The 19,158-nt window shown below is 39.9% G+C and overlaps 1 protein-coding gene across 1 annotated transcript in view; it reads left to right on the top strand.

Moving 5' to 3' along the window:
- The window catches only part of AGO2 (argonaute RISC catalytic component 2), a gene marked incomplete in the record, with an annotated part of 112,515 nt that extends 98,263 nt beyond the window's left edge, over positions 1-14,252 (top strand). The window contains 3 exon segments of the mRNA XM_034763669.1: positions 8,209-8,310; positions 10,396-10,595; positions 11,195-14,252. Coding sequence (XP_034619560.1) covers positions 8,209-8,310; positions 10,396-10,595; positions 11,195-11,303 — 411 coding nt within the window.
- Positions 14,253-19,158: the final 4,906 nt, after the last annotated feature.

The following is a 19,158-nucleotide window of genomic DNA, read 5'->3' as shown; positions in this document are numbered from 1 at the left end:
CATGTTGAGGATGTGCTCGGGTAAAAAATAATCTTAGCATGGAACTAACCCAATCACTGTCATTCCCAGCTCTTGCCTTACCACTGTCCCCTGCCAACATGGTTGAGCTTCCCTCAGATTATCAGAAGCCTGTGGGGCTCATGTAATATAACAAGTCCTGTGGAGCCCCAATATCCAGTCACTCCAGGATTGGCCCACATAACATTTTCAATAGAATATACCATTTCTCCCTAAATCAACAAATTTAGCACCAGTATAGACATGCATCCCACTGAAAAAATTTTGAGTTGCTGAACCAGGCAGATTGGAAAGAAAAATGCCTATTATTATTTATATTACAGTAGTACCTAAATGCTCCAACAAGATTGATGCCCTGTTGTACAAGTTAGGGTATGTCTACACTACGGGATTAATCCAAGTTCACAGAATTCGAATTTTGGAAACAGATTGTATAAAGTCAAATGTATGCGGCCACACTAAGCACATTAATTCGGCGGTGTGCGTCCATGTACCGGGGCTAGCATCGAGTTCCGGAGCGTTGCACTGTGGGTAGCTATCCCATAGTTCCCGCAGTCTCCCCCGCCCATTGGAATTCTGGGTTGAGATCCCAGTGCCTGATGGGGCAAAAAACATTGTCGCAGGTGGTTCTGGGTACAGCCTCACCCCTCCCTCCATGAAAGCAATGGCAGACAACCGTTTCACGCCTTTTTTCCTGGGTGAACACTGCAGACGCCATACCACGGCAAGCATGGAGCCCGCTCAGCTCAAGACAGCAGTCATGAACATTGTAAACACCTCGCGCATTCTCGTGCAGTTTATGCTGAACCAGGACCAAAAAAACGAGGCGAGGAGGAGGCGGCGACGGCAGCGCAGCGACAAGAGTGATGAGGACATGGACATGGACACAGAATTCTCTCAAACCGCGGGCCCTGGCGCTTTGGAGATCATGTTGTTAATGGGGCAGGTTCTATCCGTGGAACGCCGATTCTGGGCCCGGGAAACAAGCACAGACTGGTGGGACCGCATAGTGTTGCAGGTGTGGGACGATTGCCAGTGGCTGCGAAACTTTCGCATGCGTAAGAGCACTTTCATGGAACTTTGTGACTTGCTGTCCCCTGCCCTGAAGTGCCAGAATACCAAGATGAGAGCAGCCCTCACAGTTGAGAAGCGAGTGGCAATAGCCCTGTGGAAGCTTGCAACACCAGACAGCTACCGGTCAGTCGGGAATCAGTTTGGAGTGGGCAAATCTACTGTGGGGGCTGCTGTGATGCAAGTAGCCAAAGCAATCACTGAGCTGCTGCTATGAAAGGTAGTGACTCTGGGAAATGTGCAGGTCATAGTGGATGGCTTTGCTGCAATGGGATTCCCTAACTGTGGTGGGGCGATAGATGGAACCCATATCCCTATCTTGGCACCGAAGCACCAGGGTACCCAGTACATAAACCGCAAGGGGTACTTTTCAATGATGCTGCAAGCACTGGTGGATCACAAGGGACGTTTCACCAACATCAACGTGGGCTGGCTGGGAAGGGTTCATGATGCTCGCGTCTTCAGGAACACTACTCTGTTTAAACGGCTGCAGCAAGGGACTTACTTACCAGACCAGAAAATAACCGCTGGGGATGTTGAAATGCCAATAGTTATCCTTGGGGACCCAGCCTACCCCTTAATGCCATGGCTCATGAAGCCATACACAGGCAGCCTGGACAGGAGTCAGGAGCTGTTCAACTACAGGCTGAGCAAGTGCAGAATGGTGGTAGAATGTGCATTTGGACGTTTAAAAGGTCGCTGGCGATCATTACTGACTCTGTCAGACCTCAGCCAAACCAATATCCCCATTGTTATTGCTGCTTGCTGGGTGCTCCACAATCTCTGTGAAAGTAAGGGGGAGACCTTTATGGCGGGGTGGGAGGCTGAGGCAAATCGCCTAGCTGCTGATTACACACAGCCAGACACCAGGGCGATTAGAAGAGCACACCAGGAAGCACTGCGCATCAGAGAAACTTTGAAAACCAGTTTCATGACTGGCCAGGCTACAGTGTGAAATTTCGGTTTGTTTCTCCTTGATGAAAACCCGTTGACTCATTCTCTGTAAGGAACCCACCCTTCCCCTTCGATCACAGCTTGCTTTCAAAGGAAATAAAGTCACTATCGTTTAAAAATCATTTATTCTTTATTAATTGATTATAAAAAGAGGGAGAGAACCCGGGTGGGGTTTGGGAGGAGGATCAGAGGGAAGGAAAAGGTCACTTAAAAAAAGGTTTAAAAAAAAAAAAAAAGGTTTTGCTTGGGCTGTCCACTGGGTGGAATGGGAGGGTGCACGGAGCCTTCCCCCTCCCCCCCCCCCAACGTTCTTACACATTTGGGTGAGGAGGCTATGGAACATGGGGAGGGGGGTTATACAGGGGCTGTAGTGCCAGTCTGTGATCCTGCTGCCGTTCCTGAAGCTTCACCAGATGCCGGAGCATGTCTGTTTGCTCACTCAGCAGCCCCAGCGTTGCATCCTGCCTCCTCTGATCTTCCTGCCGCCGCCTCTCATCTCGAGCTTCTCTCCTCTCCTCACGTTGGTCCCTCCTGTCTTCACGTTCACTGTCATCTTTCCTATACTTTGAAACCAGGTCCTTCCACTCATTCAGATGAACTCTTTCATTGTGGGTGGATTCCATGATTTCCACGAACATCTCATCTCGCGTCCTTTTTTTCCGACGCCTTATCTGAGAGAGCCTTTGGGACGGAGGAGGGAGGCTTGAAAAATTCGCAGCTGCTGGAGGGAGGGAAAAAAGAAGAGAATTTTTTAAAAAGATACATTTTACAGAACAATGCTCTATACTCTTTCATGTGAACAACACTATTTACATTACATAGCACATGTGATTTCTGTGCAAGGTCGCATTTTGCCTCTTAATATTGAGTGCCTGTGGCTTTTGCTGCTAGAGATCACAGACGCAGGTCCGGGGAACAGAATTCGGCTTGCATGCGTCCATGGTAAGCCATTGTCTTTCGGCTTCTGCACCCTCCTTTCCCACATACCAAGCAAAGCCCGTTGAGTACTGCGATTTTCCTGTTAACCTTCAGCAGCAGAAAACAAACTAACCCCACCCCACCCCCCCACCACCATGAATTCTCTGGGATGATCGCTTTATCCCTCCCCCCACCATGTGGCTGGTATCAGGGAAGATCCCTGCTAGACAAACGCAAAAAGCTCAGGGCCAATTCTCCCCCCGCCCCCCAAACCCCCCGCGCTTGGCTAACTGCAGGGAAGGATTTCTTTTCAGCCACAGGCAAACAGCCCAGTAGGAACGGCCACCTCTGTCCCCTTAATTAAATTCCCGTATTTCAACCAGGTTACCATGAGCGATATCACTCTCCTGAGGATTACAGAGTGAGATAAAGAACGGATGTTGCTTGAATGCCAGCAAACAGCGGGACCATATGCTGCCAGGCTTTGTCATGCAATGATACCAGATTACTTGCTACTAGCATGGCTTGGTCAAGTGTCCTACCATGGAGGACGGAATAAGGCTGCACTGCCCAGAAACCTTGTGGAAAGGCTTTTGGAGCTTCATGGAGATGTCCCTGGAGGATTTCTGCTCCATCCCCAGACACGTTAACAGACTTTTCCAGTAGCTGTACTGGAATGCAACCCAAGTCCTCAGGGCAAAGTAATCATTAAAAAACGCTTGCTTTTAAAACAAGTTTTATATTTTAAAAGGTAAACTCACTGAGGTCCCTTCCATGGGGTCATGGTCTTGGATACTGGCTTGGGAGGCTTTTGGAGGGTACTTCAGTCAGGCTGAGAAAAAGATCCTGGCTGTTGGGGAGAACGGAGTGCTGTATGCTCTCCGCAAGCTCGTCCTCCTCCTCCTCCTCTTCCCCGTCCGCAGAATCCTCAGGTTTGGCTGATGAAATTATCTCCGCCTCGGAATCCACGGTCAGAGGTGGGGTAGTGGTGGCGGCCCCCCCTAGAATTGCATGCAGCTCAGCGTAGAAGCGGCATGTCCGCGGCTCTGACCCAGAGCGACTGTTTGCCGCCTCTGTTTTTTGATAGGCTTGTCTGAGCTCCTTGACTTTCACGCGGCACTGCTCTGAGTCCCTATTGTGGCCTCTCTCCATCATGTCCTTGGAGATTTTTTCAAAAGTTTTGGCATTTCGTCTTTTCGAACGAAGTTCTGCTAGCACTGAATCCTCTCCCCATATAACGATCAGATCCAGGACCTCCCGTACGGTCCATGCTGGTGCTCTTTTTCGATTATCGGCCTGCATGGTTACCTGTGCTGATGAGCTCTCTGTGGTCACCTGTGCTCTCCACGCTGGGCAAACAAGAAATAAAATTCAAATGTTCGCAGGGCTTTTCCTATCTACCTGGCCAGTGCATCCGAGTTCAGATTGCTGTCCAGAGTGGTCACAATGGTGCACTGCGGGATAGCTCCCAGAGGTCAATACCATCAAATTGCGGCCACACTAACCCTAATTCAAAATGGCAATATTGATTTCGGCGCTACTCTGCTCGTCGGGGAGGAGTACAGAAATCGATTTTAAGAGCCCTTTATTTCGAAATAAATGGCTTAGTTGTGTGGACGGGTGCAGGGTTAATTCAATTTAACGCTGCTAAATTCAAATTAAACTCAGGCCTTACTGTATAAACACCTAGAAAGAGACAGTCCCTCCCCATAGACCTTACAGTCAAAATAATGAAGACAGACAAAGGATGGGAGGAGAAACAGTCACAGGCGAAGTAAGTTGTCCACAATCTCACAGCATGTCAGTGGCAGATCAGGGAATAGAACTCAGGTCTCCCACATTCCAATTCCGTGCCCTATCCATCACACTGCAGTTGCTGGGAACATATTGAGTTGTATATTTTGTTTCTTTGCTTGTGTTGGTCTTTTACTGTCTGTTTCTAGTAGGGCTGTCAAGCAATTAAAAAAATAATCGCGATTAATCGCACTGTTAATAATAGAAAAACATTTATTTAAATATTTTTGGATGTTTTCTACATTTTCAAATATATTAAGTTCAGTTAAAACGCAGAATACAAAGTGTACAGTTCTCATTTTATATTTATTTTTCATTACAACCTAATACAAGTACTGTACTGCATCTCTTTATCATGAAAGTTGAACTTACAAATGTAGAATTATGTAAAAAAAAAAACTGAATTCAAAAATAAAACAATGTAAAACTTTAAAACCTACGAGTACACTCAGTCCTACTTCAGCCAATCGCTCAAACAAGTTTAGTTACAATTTGCAGGAGATAATGCTGCCCGCTTCTTGCTTACAATGTCACCTAAAAGTGAGAACAGGCATTCGCATGGCACTGTTGTAGCCAGCATCGCAAGATATTTACATGCCAGATGTGCTAAAGATTCATATGTCCCTTCATGCTTTAACCACCATTCCAGAAAACATGTGTCCATGGTGATGGCAAGTTCTGCTCGATAACGATCCAAAGCAGAGTGGACCGATGCATGTTCATTTTCATCATCTGAGTCAGATGCCACCAGCAGAAGGATGATTTTCTTTTTTGGTGGTTCGGGTTCTGTAGTTTCCGCATCGGAGTGTTGCTCTTTTAAGACATCTAAAAGCATTCTCTGCACCTTGTCCTTCTCAGATTTTGGAAGGCACTTCAGATTCTTAAACCTTGGGTCGAGTGCTTTTTCTATCCTTAGAAATCTCACATTGGTACCTTCTTTGCATTTTGTCAAATCTGCTGTGAAAGTGTTCTTAACACGAACATGTGCTGGGTCGTCATCCGAGACTGCTAAAACATGAAATACATGGCAGAATGTGGGTAAAACAGAACAGGAGACATACAGTTCTCTCCCAAAGAGTTCAGTCACAAATTTAATTAACACATTTTTTTTAACGAGCATCATCAGCATGGATGTGTGTCCTCTGGAATGGTGGCTGAAGCATGAAGGGGCATACGAATGTTTAGCATATCTGGCACGTAAATACCTTGCAATGCTGGCTACAAAAGTGCTATGTGAATGCCTGTTCTCACTTTGAGGTGACGTAAATAAGAAGCCGTCAGCGTATCTCCCATAAATGTAAGCAAACTTGTTTGTCTGAGCAATTGGCTGAACAAGAAGTAGGACTGAGTGGAGAAGTAGGCTCTAAAGTTTTACATGGTTTAGTTTTTGAATGCAGTTATGTAACAAAAAAAAAAAACCCTACATTTATAAGTTACACTTCGACAATAAAAAGATTGCACTACAGTACTTGTATGAGGTGAATTAAAAAATAGTATTTCTTCTATCATTCTACAGTGCAAATATTTGTAATCCAAAATAATAATATAAAGTGAGCACTGTACACTTTGTATTCTGTGTTGTGATAGAAATTAATCTATTTGAAAATGTAGAAAAACATCCACAAATATTTAATACATTTCAATTGGTATTCTATTGTTTAACAGTGCGATTAATCACGATTAATTTTAAGTTAATCACGTGAGTTAACCGCAATTAATCAACAGCCCTAGTTTCTAGTTGTGCTGGTATTGGCTATCGTTCTTTTCCCTCTCCTGAGCAACCTGTTATTAATGTGCATGTTTTGGCATGCAAATAGCAGTGATGTCAGAGAGATGGTAGTGGCTCCCACTCAGGCTTCAGAGGAAAACCTTCATTTCAGTTTTTATTTAAAAAAAAAAAAAAATGGTGTGAGGTCTTTGAAAAAAATTAAACAGCGGTAAGTGTCCATGAATCATGTGTCTACACATCTTTTTAAAGTTTGTCTACACCAGAGCACTTATAGCGGTGCAGCTGTACTGACGCAGCTGCACCGCTGTAAAATCTCTAGTGTAGCCCCTCTTTGCCGATGGGCAATTCCTCGCCCATCGACATAATTAATCCATTTCTAATGAGCGGCAGTAGCTACATCAACAGGAGAAGCTCTGCTGCCGACAGACCGCTGTCCACACTGGCCTATATTGGTGTAATTTATATTGCTCAGGGGGGTGTTTTTTTTTTTCCCCACACCCATGAGCGACATAAGTTATAGCGACATAAGTGGTAATATAGGCTTAGCCAAAGTCCCTACGCTCAAAATATCTTTGCAGCTTACCTTCAAGCTTTGTGTTAGCTTAAAACCTAAATATGGCTATTTTCATCACCTCTTAGTGTTTTTCTTTAAATGGCTTGGAGGCCGAAATAGAGCTTCTAGAGCAAAGTAGTTGTCTGCATGTAATAAAGAAGCCATCTTAGCAGGTAGAGTTCTGTGTCCACTAAACTTCCTTTCCTAGTCCACTGTCATCAGAGAAATGACACCTCTTTAAGTCTATACATGGCGACATGGAATTTCATTTACACGAACTCAAACCATCACAGCTTTCATGTTAATAATATCTCATATCTTGAAAATATTTTATAAATCTTAACTAACCCTGTCTGCACCCCTGTTAGATACGTATAGAAGTACATGTGTATGTAAGAACTTGTGTGGTCCTTTTTAGAGATGAAGAAATTAGAACAAAATTTCCCCCAGGTCACAGAGGGAGTCAGTATTAGAAATGAGGAGTTCCTGGCTCCTAATCCTGTGCTCAGGCCTCTGAATCAGTCCTCTCTATGGCTTAATATCAGCCTCTTTTGATGCATTATTGGAACTATATTGCTTTGAAGTCTGTAGTGGGTTCAGATTAATGACTCCCAACATTAATATATATGTGTACTTCTTTACAGATGGCATGATCCCAGTTGGGGAATTGACAAAAAATTAAGGGTTGTTTGCATATGAATCTGAATATTACACCTTGAGTTTAGGGAAGGGGCCTGCCTCCCAATCTTCCTCTCTTCTTCAGGTGCCACCAAGGGAGGCAACAGTGGAATAATCCCTTTTGGAATGTTAAATGATAACAGGAGGTGATCAGCCAATGGCAAGAAATTTTCTCTAAATTTTACCAATTAGTATTGAAGTTTGACGGCTAGAAGAAAAGAATGAGTAACTCATGTTTTTTACTGGTGTATCTGAATTGTGGCAGCCCCACATCAGGATTCCTGGTTGAATAAATTGTCACTTTTTCTAGTCCCTGGTGTTTTGGATTTTGTTTTGTTTTTTAAAAAAAGACTTGTATTTTGGGATTCTTGTTTATATCATAGTTCTGATGTTTGTTGCCTTGAATATACTTTTTACTGTCCAATGGAAGGAAAAAAATTAAGTAAACTGTCATATACCTTGTGATATTTTATGATTTATTTTGTTCACATAGGTTGGAAAAAGTGGAAACATTCCAGCAGGTACTACAGTGGACACAAAAATCACCCATCCATCAGAGTTTGACTTTTACCTTTGTAGTCATGCTGGTATTCAGGTATGCTTTTATTGTATTAATCATGTCCTCTCCCTCTTGTCTATGCTATCTACTATACCATTTCATTCCTCTGAAGAATGTTAATAAATTAGCACAAAAAATCCCCCCAAACAAACCACACCCACCCCTAAATTCAATGGGGCCAATAAGGCATATATTATATTTCAAAGGTCATGCACTTATTATGCTCCATCTGTTTTATCATCTGTTTAGATTGCTGATTTTGGGGGGCAGGTACCTTGTTCTCTTCTTTGTCTGAAAAGTGTCTCACTTTTACACCTGAACAAATAAATATTTTAAGGGGGAAAAATTTCTCTTGCTTTGAATTCACTTACAAGATGTAGCAGACGGAGTGATTTTTTTTTTTTTTTTTTAATCAGAGCCACAATTTTGTAGATCCTCTTACTTACACACAAATGCACACAAACTTAGGGGCATGTCTACATTACAAAATTAAGTTTACTCAAGTCAGCGTCCAGCCACCACAATAATTAAAGTGGTGTTTCATGTCCACACTATACTCTGTCGGTAGTGCACGTCCTCACCAACAGCACCTCCACCGACTTAACTGTGTGAGGCTTGTGGGGCACTGACAGCTGGAACCCTGTTGCCCGGGGTGCAACACCTCTCGCAGAGGTGGAGTTAAGTCGATGTAGTGGGCGATTTACATAGCCAAAATTAATATCTGCCCAAGAATGACTTGTATCATTAGCCTGTTGCCTTTCAAGGTCTCTCCTTTTCTCCTTGCTTGAATAAATAGGCTTATCATGCAATTTACGTGGGATAAAAACAGCCTCACTTGTCATACAAGAGTCTTAAAAAATCCTGGGCAACTGGAGGTAAGGGGTTGCCAGATTTGTATCTATATTATCTAGCATTCCAAATGCATCCTATTGTAAGGTGGTTCCCATCCAGTAGTTATGTATACACACCGGCCTGGTTTGAAATTGAAAAAAGCTTAGCTATGCCATTTGGTTCCCTTTTTTCTTTGATATACCTTAAGAGGCTACGCACACCCTTAAGAAAAATCCAGTCTTTGCATATGCATGGGGCATCCTGCAACGCCTTAAGATGATTACAGCATCCAATTCTTTTAATTGTCTTCTCGTTCCACAATGAGAGAACCTGTGCGTCAGGATCAAGGCCAATTCCAGGCTTAAGACAATTTGGGTAGAAAAAGGATTAACAAAAATTAATGATATAATACAGAATGATAGACTGGCTTCCTTTGATTATGTGTGCAACAAATATCAGCTACCATTGTCTCACAGTTCCTTCTTTCAGCAGCTATGCTCAAGGTTTCATGCAAGGATAGGCGACAATTGGTCTTTTTCAACTCTCACCTCTAGAACAACATACTAGAAATATGGAAACAAAAGTCACTTTGTAGGAATTATTTATAGGTGGCTTAATGCTTTGCATTACCCTCTCAATATCAGTCTCAAAGAAAAATGGGAAAAAGAATTTAGCCTTACTATCACAAGAGAAATCTGGAAGGATATCTGGCTTAATGTGAAAGATCCTTTAAGTTCTTTATCCTTGTGATTTTTCCAATACAAGATATTAAACAGGTACTTCTGAACGTTAGTTTAAGGGTAGAGTGGCAACACACAGTGAATGTTGGAGATGCAAACAGCCACATGCCAAACTTTCACACATTCTCTACACCTGTCAAAAAATGCATGTTTTCAGTGTGTGACAGGACAGAGTTCCCACTTGCATATTACCATTATCAGGTGGGAATGCATATGCAAATACATCAGATTTATATTCCATTAAAGTGAATAACACCTAAATGAAACATGTCAGGAGGGATAGTATAGTCCCCTAAGTGTCCTTAATTTATATTTTGAACCTGACCCCCAGAACTTGGACTGTGGGGCATAATCATCACAAATGTGCTTGAGAACCTCTGTCCATCCAGCAGGAGGATGTTGGGTAAGAGAATCAAGTTTGATTGATAGCATGCGGTTTAGTAGAGGTAACATACTTAAAATATAGTGTTTTCATTTGTTTTTCCTACTAGATGTGGAAACTGAGACCTTTTGAAAAGCCTTTTTAATGACTTCTGTGATCTGCCCTTAGGGAACAAGCAGACCTTCTCATTACCATGTCCTCTGGGATGACAATCGTTTCTCTTCAGATGAACTGCAAATTCTTACCTATCAGCTGTGTCATACATATGTACGCTGTACTCGTTCCGTCTCAATCCCCGCACCAGCATACTATGCACACCTGGTTGCCTTCAGAGCCAGGTATCATCTGGTGGATAAAGAACATGATAGGTGAGTTACGGTGTTATGAGGTGCTACAAAATTTAACAGGAAGGAGGTATGCAGCTTTTTTAATCTGGGTTCTGTGGCAGTCTCTCAAAGCAGTTCCTGGGTAAATTTGGTTTCCACTGAATAATAGCATCTGAAGAAGAAGAAGAATGTTTATAATATAACTTTGTGAGATAGAAGGAAGATGATTCTTTGTTCTGTTTTTGTTTTTTTGTTTTTTTTATAGTATACCTATATGTATTTTCAAAAATGAAAATATGTTTTAAGGATTGTTAACTTCTGGAATGAAGAATCTTGTACACCTTTGGTGGTGGATTCTCTTTGACCCTTTGGTGGTGAATTCTCTGGAAGGATGCAGAGGTGGTCCTTCCATTGGTCCTCTTATTCAGTGGCTATGAACAGCAGCACCTTACCTCCATCAGGGAAAGCAAAACTGTACTCCCCTTTTCAAGATCCCAGTCAGATTTGCTCCTTAAATGATCCAATTGTGGTGCTTAGCGGATGAGGCAATGTTCAAAAGAGTTACATTATTTTATTTTCAAATAAAGCATTTTAGGAGAGGTAGATTAAATAGGACTTCTCTTTTCTTTTCCCTGTCTTAGTGCTGAAGGAAGCCACACTTCTGGTCAAAGTAATGGCAGAGATCATCAAGCACTTGCTAAAGCAGTTCAAGTTCATCAGGACACGTTACGTACCATGTACTTTGCTTGACATGTTTTAATGTTTAGCGATTCAGTAGAGTTGGATTCACGTGAGACCAGCTGCACTTAGACCAACAGTTGCCCAAGCTACAATGACAGCCAGCAATGAGTGATGCATCTTTATTTTATTAGTTTTTTCCATTTGCAAGAAAGCCTTCCGTCCGGAATTTCAGACTTGATTATGAACTGCAGACCCGTACAAAACCCCACAGTTGTTGGAAATGTGGTTTGCCAAAATCTCTTAAGCTGCTTGTCAGAAAACAGACCCATATTTTGTAGTTAAATCAAAAGCTGTGATCTCAGGGCTAAAAACAAAACAAAACTTTTTCATGTAGTTTGCTATTCAATTTATTTGTGTGTTAATAATTTGGAAATACCTTATTCACGTCAAATTTGATGGGCTCAGATGCTGTGAGCTTGCTTTTAAAACAAAGAAAGAAAAGAAAAAGCACTACTTGGTATTTATGAAGCCTTGATCATTCTGGATGCATTTACAAAAGTTTTATTTTCAAAGTGCAAAAAGATAATAATTCTGGTCCTCCACTGTCTTACAGGACCATTCTGTATGTCTAAGAACAAATGTATTTTCTGAAATTTGTTCTTGAATGTCTTTTATTGTGCTGCATTTAAAGATGTTTTTCATAGACTTATGAAATAATTTCAGAAAAAAATGAACTTGTATCTGAACCTTTAATAGGTCCAGTGAGATTGGCAAAAAAAAAAAAAATATGCCATTTAAATTGTTTTTTAACTTTTTTTTTTAAATCATACTGACAGCTAATCACAGAATTTGTCCTACAGGACTGTGACACTTACTTTCCAAAGTTTCTAAAGAATACGGGTCTGTGGTGATAAATACAGTACAATCCTTCACTGTTATGTTTGAATTTTTGTAAATTTTATATGTTTCACAGTATTAATGTGATAGACTAGATGCTATTATTTATTTTATTTACTAAGGCGTGCTAATCATATTTCTGTTAACATATCAAGAAAGCTTTGGATTTTAGACATTAAAACCTTATCATGGAGACATTATTATTCAAATGCAGGAATATGCAATTGACTTTGATCTGACAGATCAGAGATACATACAGTGTATATTGTATAGCTTGTAATTTCTGGAAAGACTTTTTCAGCATGCACACAACATGGCAGGTTTCACCTGTGCATTCAGAGAGACACACCGTGAGACCAACATTCTCCATCCATTCAAGCACAAAACAATTCTTCTTTATTTATTTGTTGATTATTGGTGAAGCAGCAGTTCAAATTGAGGAGAATGGTTCACTCTTTATAGTTTAGCTAGCCAAATTTAATAGAATCTATGCAGTAAAAATAACTCTTAGGAAACTGTTGAAGTTTACTTGTGGAAGAAAGTGAAACTCTTTGTTATACATAAGGTCAATAGTATGAGTGAGATTTTTGCCATTCTCTTAGAGAAGTATTAATTAAAACTGATAATTATTAGACATATATGCTTCTGTTAGTTTGCACACTGGGTTCATATACATCATAATACATGTATAAACCATTGCACTAATTGTGACACCATAAACCATTTTAGAAAAGGATGGGGAAAACCCCCCGAAAGTTATTTATGCTGACTTGATTTTGTTTAATGTTCTCGTATGCTAAATCAAGTACATATTAAGCATGTAAATTTTTTTTTAAGTTGCATTCTCTTGCTCTGTTTCATTCAGCTCTCTCTTTCCCTTCCCCTAGCAAACACATTTACCTCTAGCATCAAGGTGGGCAAACGGCCTCATCCAGAATTAGTGTCAATGCCATATTTTGTATAGACTAGAACTGTTTGCTGTTGAGTAAGCCAGAAAATGCCCAACTTTGCTGCCTAAAAGGTTTAGGTGCATAATTTTGTGTACAAGTTCAGGTCTGCACCTTGTAGCACAGCATGCTGTTGCTCGTGTTGTTCGGCTGAAGCAACAAAGTAAATTCTGTTAATGGATGAGTCAGTCATATGTAGATCGTGCTAGTTTATTATTCCTGTCTTGCTGTTGAAATCAGTGGGCCAGAATCTGTTTTCAGTTATAGTTGTGTAAATACTGTTGTTCATGATTACACTGGTAACTGAAAATAGAATTCAGCCCTTTGCAATTACTAAGCAGGTTATAAAAGCCTCCACTAAAACAAATGTAGCTGATTTGCAGTAGCTTTTCTATGATGAGTGTGTTGCACTTTTCTCTATAGTATTTTGCGCAGTGTAGAAATTCATTGCAAGCTTTAATTTTGGCACATTATCGGACAATTGTATGAGTTGTTCTTTAAGAAGTTAAAATAATTCGTCAGCCATTTTTAAAATTCCATTGGTGGTTCTTGCTATTCCTTATGATTAGGTGCTCAGGATGATATTCATCATCTTATTCTCCTCTTTCCCTGCTGCACAACCTGGAGTAAATTACTTTATATGGGCAACCAGATACAGCAAGGATCCACCTCAATCCCACATCCTGAATTCAAGGGTAGATCAAAGGGCTATGGTGCCTCCTCTTGTGGCTTCTGTTCTAGTCTATGGGCTAGAATACCAGGTGCTTCTCCAATGTGGGAGTTCCAGTCTACTGGCTCTGTGCACAGATCCAGAAGCCCCCACTCCAAAGACCCCTAACATGCAGCCCAGATACCCAAAAGACCTGGGTGCAGAGGATTGCAATGGGGGCTCTGCAGACACTTCACCAAAGTGTTTGTTGTCTCAGTGTCCTATTAGCATGAATGGGAATTCTGTGCAGTTCCCTCAAATGTAATGAAGGATGCAAACTCCTGAGGAATGATTGTCAGTATGATGGGACTGGGGAGTTTACAGTTTGTAGATACATATATTAGCTAGAGTACTCTAATTTTAAAAATGGCTTTGATTTGTTCCTAATGAAATATACAGTGAATTAGTCATCATATAATTTAATTGATTTAAATATTTTTAGGAAAAGTTTTTTAATGGGCAATGCACTTTTTATAAAGATTAATATAAACAACATGCATAGACCAAAACAGCTCCAATCAAATGAACAATATACCGTTATCCTTTTCAGTTTACTCCAGCCTGCAAGGACATCAATATCTCTGGTAAACATGTATAAATTTACCCACAAAATATTCTCTCTAAGAACTAAGGAAAAGTGTTTACAAATTATTGTGTATACAAAGTTTAGGATTGTGACACATGCCCACAGATGCTGTTGAATTCATACGTAAGGCTGATAGTTTTAACCATTATGTCACTAGTTCAAATTCAACTCAGGTCAGCAGTAACCAAAAGTACTTACTATCTGCAGTTCGTTGGCCTGTGTAAAAAGATGTCTAACTCCAGTTGCTAGAGAACCATGAAGCAGACCCTCTTCTGTTACAGTGGTTCTGCTCTGAGCTACATTTGCACCAATTGTGGCAATGGTATTTTGTATGTTGGTCTAACAATTGGTACAAATTGGTCTTCTTGTTAGCAAAACCAGGTCAGGATTGAACAATGTGGAACAATTGTGCATTCACAATGTACTGTTTTGTGGAAAAACGGGATCCAAGCTCTACAGCTGTCAATCTCAGATCCTTTATTAGCATTATATTTATATAAAATGATTTGTATGAAAAAGGCTGATAACAAGTGATGGACACGTTAGAAATAGGTACGTGAAGCCTTACATTGTGGGGGAGCTGTGTGTGTGTGTGTTGGAAGATGAAGGGATAAACAATTATGAGTTAAGCTTCAGCTATCACTTTGAATTTCCTGCCTTATTTGTACTAAATATTAACACTACTGAAACAGAGAGAGACTACAGAAGCTAATAGAAATGCTGCTATTCAAAGGTGCAAAACAAAACCAGCAAAGATAACATATTCAATGGAAGCCTTCTTTTAAAAAAAAGCTAGATACAAAACTACTATTGTGGTGCCTTTTTAGGTACTTCTGGTGTTTGGGCTGGTGGAAGGTTACACCGACCCACTGGGATTGCTCAGTCACAAAGCCTTCTGGAGCACCTGGGAAACCTGTTGTCTCTCTTTAAGAGGTTGTGCTCTGCTAGCAGTTCTTGATAGGGGATGGGGTTACACTTCTATGTTCTCCTCTCTGCCCAATTTGAGTTAACTGTTTGAGGTAGCCCTATGCAGTCCTTGCACCTTCCCTTCCCCTCCTACTTTGCCTAGCCTATGTGTAGGTGCATATTGGTTAGTTTGTATTAGTATGCATAGTTTTGACTTGATTCAGACTAAAATACTTTAACGCCAGTAATTAAATATTTTATTGATTATTGCATAGATCATTGGAATAGTTGGTAATCTATTTTCCAAAACCTTTTCATATTGTCTTGCATATTTCTAGACCTGTCACGAGAAAAACCTTCAGGTGGCTTTTGTCAATTGCCCACGTCACAAGGAGGTGTTGTGTGATAATCTGCTCGAGTCTACTTGCAAATTTTACAAGTAATTATGATGAAAGAAATTCCCACTTTATAAATGTGGTGGGGAGGTTTCTTGACCCCATTCACCTCCTTCTCTCAAACGTATCTTTCACAATTATTTAACCCAAAATTTGTCTAACATACGTTTAGTTTTTACATTTGATTAACCTATTGCAGTAAATCTTGTGGCCCTTGTATAGATTTAAAGGAGTAGTCCGAGCCAAACAAGGCTTGATAAAAAATGATTCATTTATTAGTAAATCACTTTTTATTATTAAGATGAAGGGTACAATTTTCAAAAAGGTTTCAATCACTTTTTAAAATGGCACTGAAGCCCATATTTTTAAAGGTATTTAGGCATTGTGACGCTGAGCACAGCAACATCTAAATATCTTTAAACATCTGGGCCCTAGTCAGTTAGGCTGCAAAGTGCCTACATCATTTTTGAAAATGTAACTTAAGCTCTGACAGCACTCAGGCTTTTTTGAAAATTTTATCCAAATTTTGTCTGGTTTGTATGTGCACTCAGGATCAAATTGTAATCACAAGTGCATTGCGCTTTGCTGGATAACTCAAATTTTCTTTTGCACTTATGGATTGCAGCAGTAAATTCCTCAAGTTAAATAGTGATGTGCACCACACATTATTGGAGACCCAATTTGTCTTGCAGTAGGCCACTAGCAAACATCTTGTTGACTACAATGAGACTGAGAACAGGAAAAGGTCCTTCATTAGAATCTACCTTTTTTTTCTTGAAAATTTCAGTTAGATGCTGTAGGTTACAGTGCATGTTTAATAGATTGCCTTCTTTCTGATTAAAAATGCTGACGTTTTAAGACTAGAATTGGCCAGTCCTGCAGCTTTTACTCATGCAAAACTCACACTAAAGTCCATCAGTTGTGCACAAATTATAAATGCAGGATTGGGACCTTTACTGGGGGATGTAGATGGAAATGTTGGTCTATTTGATGTAATCCAGAGAACACTTCTGGTGGCATAGACAAGCCATAAGACTTTTTATAATGTAAGAGATTTCTTACACATGAGAAAAGTCATGTAAATAAGTTCTCTCTCCAGGTTTTCACACTCAACGCCAGTTGTAATCAGATTATAAATAGTCTTTTTCATTGTTTTTTCTATTTTGAAAATTTCTCCAAAAGTAACATCTCTTGGTTGTTAGCCCTATTGTGACTTTCTCAGTTTCTAACACAGGACAGTATATTTTTGATTTTTATATTCTATTTAGTAACTTGCTTCTAAATGCATACCTACAATCTTTTCTAAGGAAAATTTCAATTTAAACAGAAAATAATTGCACTGATTTTTTGAAAACTTCCCGTTTACTGTAACAGACTTTTTTGCATCTGCTGTAGCTGGTTGAAAATACTGTACATAGTATTATGAATAGCATTCATTGTTGTACTTGCATTTTTAGAGATACTGCCCACTTTACAGTATTAAGATATGAGCTGTATATGTTTTTTTAATTTTATTACACCTTCTCATTTTGCATGTGATACATCATAAAAGGGTACAGTTTCTCATTTGCTTTCTGTCATATGGAAAGAGTCAGGTTTTTTGTCTTTATTTACATAACAATTCTTCCCTAACTGTCTGTCTTCTACCCATATTTTTCCTCACCACACTGCACAAAATATAAAAACATTTTGAAGTTACCAAAATTCAGATTGTTTGTAAAGCATTTAAATGCCTATCTTTAATATCACTGGTAGGTAATTAATAGCGCTAATATCTGTGCTAATAACCATAGCTCTGTAATGCATTTTTTTTCCCTAGCTCCTTCCAGCACTTGATTCTGACATCAGATTGTAAAGAACTAGTCTGTGAGGCAGAGTTACTAGAATCATAGAAATTAGAGATGGAAAAGCCTAATGTAGCATCTAGGCTATTCCTCTGCTGGTGCAGAATTGTTCCCTATAGTATTTTTTAGAGCTGTGACTTAAGAAACAGGGCTACCAAGTTGCCTTCTTGGTCACCCACATTAGAAAGCCACCAGTCTAGTGATTTGCATTAATTGATGTTTTGCTTCTTTAATTCTTAGAGGCTGGAGAGACCAAAACTACAGCACTGCTACTGTTGTTTTATACACCGTACGTTGTTAAATCTCTCCTCTCCGCTCTAAGGCTTAATGGTTGTAGTATATAGCACCTTGAAAAATCTCAGTGAATCATTTTTAATCCAAAAGTTTGTGTTTAATGGTGTAAAGTGTAATCCATGATATAATATTTTAAGTTCTTCAGCTGTTTTTCCCCCATGTTTCTTTGTCTGGAGCAGGGGTCGGCAGCCTTTCAGAAGTGGTGTGCCGAGTCTTCATTTATTCACTCTAATTTAAGGTTTCGCGTGCCAGTAATACATTTTTAACGTTTTTAGAAGGTCTCTTTCTATCAGTCTATAATATATAACCAAACTATTGTTGTATGTAAAGTAAATAAGGTTTTTCAAATGTTTAAGAAGCTTCATTTAAAATTAAATTAAAATGCAGAGCCCCCTAGACCGGTGGCCAGGACCCGGGCAGTGTGAGTGCCACTGAAAATCCGCTCGTGTGCCACCTTCAGCACGTGTGCCATAGGTTGCCTACCCCTGCTCTGGAGTGTTAAAGTAAATGTAATGGCTTGGCCAAATCACTACAGAAGGTGATTTCCTATCATTCTTTAGTTTGCAACCAGGTGCAGTTAAAAGCTACCTCCTATATTCTTCCACAGATTAATATTTGCTTCTGAAATGCAACTATCGTTTGTTGCGAACAGCCAAAATATTCCCAAATGAGCTGAATTGTTTGCTTTTGGCTTGAGAACTTATGTGCCATACTGTGATTCTCAATATCTGCTTGCCACTTATTATTTTTATGTTGGGATAGTGTTAATGGAATGCTGTCTGTCAAAGTTTTGGAAATAGTGAGGCAACTGATTTCACAAGTCTGGCATGTTCATTTTCATTCATGTTTACTTTTGTTAATAGGGATACCACCTTAAAATAGTCAGCTCTTGTAGTAGTTGTGTTTTCACGCTGCTGTTTCCAAGCAAAAATTGTTTTCATGCATTAGCTCTATACTTTGCTGAAAATATATCATGTTTTAATTGAAGGTGACATTGAAGGTGCTTGAAACATATTTTGAAGCTGAGACAAAAATTATGTATTAGAATATTTTTTTAAAATACCTTTTAGGTAATTTTGAGATTGTAACCATGAAGATACTATATTCCAAGTGATAAGGATATAAATTTTAAACACAGAAAATGTCTTGAATATGTTTGTATTGTGAATATGTTCTCTCAATAACGTGCAAGGCCTTGGCCACACCTCAGATCTTAAAATAAGTGCACATACACAAAAGGTGCTTTGAATGATCTGAAACTGAACTGTAGAAAACTGTGTTAATACATCATATTTTGTTTACAATGAATCCAGACAAGCTTCCTTATTTTGTATTTAACCACTTTG

The sequence above is a fragment of the Trachemys scripta genome, chromosome 2 (assembly GCF_013100865.1).
Source record: "Trachemys scripta elegans isolate TJP31775 chromosome 2, CAS_Tse_1.0, whole genome shotgun sequence".
Lineage (NCBI taxonomy): Eukaryota > Metazoa > Chordata > Testudines > Emydidae > Trachemys > Trachemys scripta.
This window is presented reverse-complemented; position numbering and strand designations above follow the sequence as displayed.